The following is a 445-nucleotide window of genomic DNA, read 5'->3' as shown; positions in this document are numbered from 1 at the left end:
GCCATGGCCGGAGTGGGGGCGCAGGAGGCGTCCGACTGCCTGCGGACCGAGCTGACCTTCGGGGCGGTCAGCGCGGCCGCGGCCGCCTGCCGGACGGCGCGGGCGGCCACCGAGGGCAACGTGACCTTCGGCGAGTTCTTCGGCCAGCGGCTGCTGGAGGTGGACGGAGGCGCTGACCGCGACGGCGACCTGGCCTTCGGGCGGCCGGAGGATTTCTCGCGCTGGCTCAAGAGCGTGCCGGACGCTCCGGCCGTGGTGGAGGCCGACCTCTGGCCGCTCCACGCCCTGCTGCCGGCCGCTGACCCCCGGCGCCGGGCGCTGCGGGCGGCCGTGCGCAGCTACGTGGCGGCCAAAGCGCTGAGGGTCAACTGCAGCTGCGCCGGACGCGGCGCGGCCAGCGGTCAGTGCGGCGGGAGTGGGCAGTGGGGTGGGCAGTGGTCAGTGG

General features: G+C 76.4%; 1 protein-coding gene across 1 annotated transcript; it reads left to right on the top strand.

The window, feature by feature from the left end:
* Window positions 1–3: 3 nt before the first annotated feature.
* Window positions 4–427, top strand: LOC120513676 (perforin-1-like; the record flags this gene model as incomplete). Its single annotated transcript, XM_039733311.1, has 1 exon — window positions 4–427. A coding segment is annotated over one exon (424 nt), but the record flags the coding sequence as incomplete, so codon positions are not given.
* Window positions 428–445: the final 18 nt, after the last annotated feature.

This window comes from Passer montanus, unplaced genomic scaffold (genome assembly GCF_014805655.1).
Source record: "Passer montanus isolate IOZ18808 unplaced genomic scaffold, ASM1480565v1 scaffold8565, whole genome shotgun sequence".
NCBI classification, from domain to species: domain Eukaryota; kingdom Metazoa; phylum Chordata; class Aves; order Passeriformes; family Passeridae; genus Passer; species Passer montanus.
The sequence above is the reverse complement of the archived record's forward strand: the minus strand, read 5'-3'. Positions and strand labels throughout refer to the sequence as shown.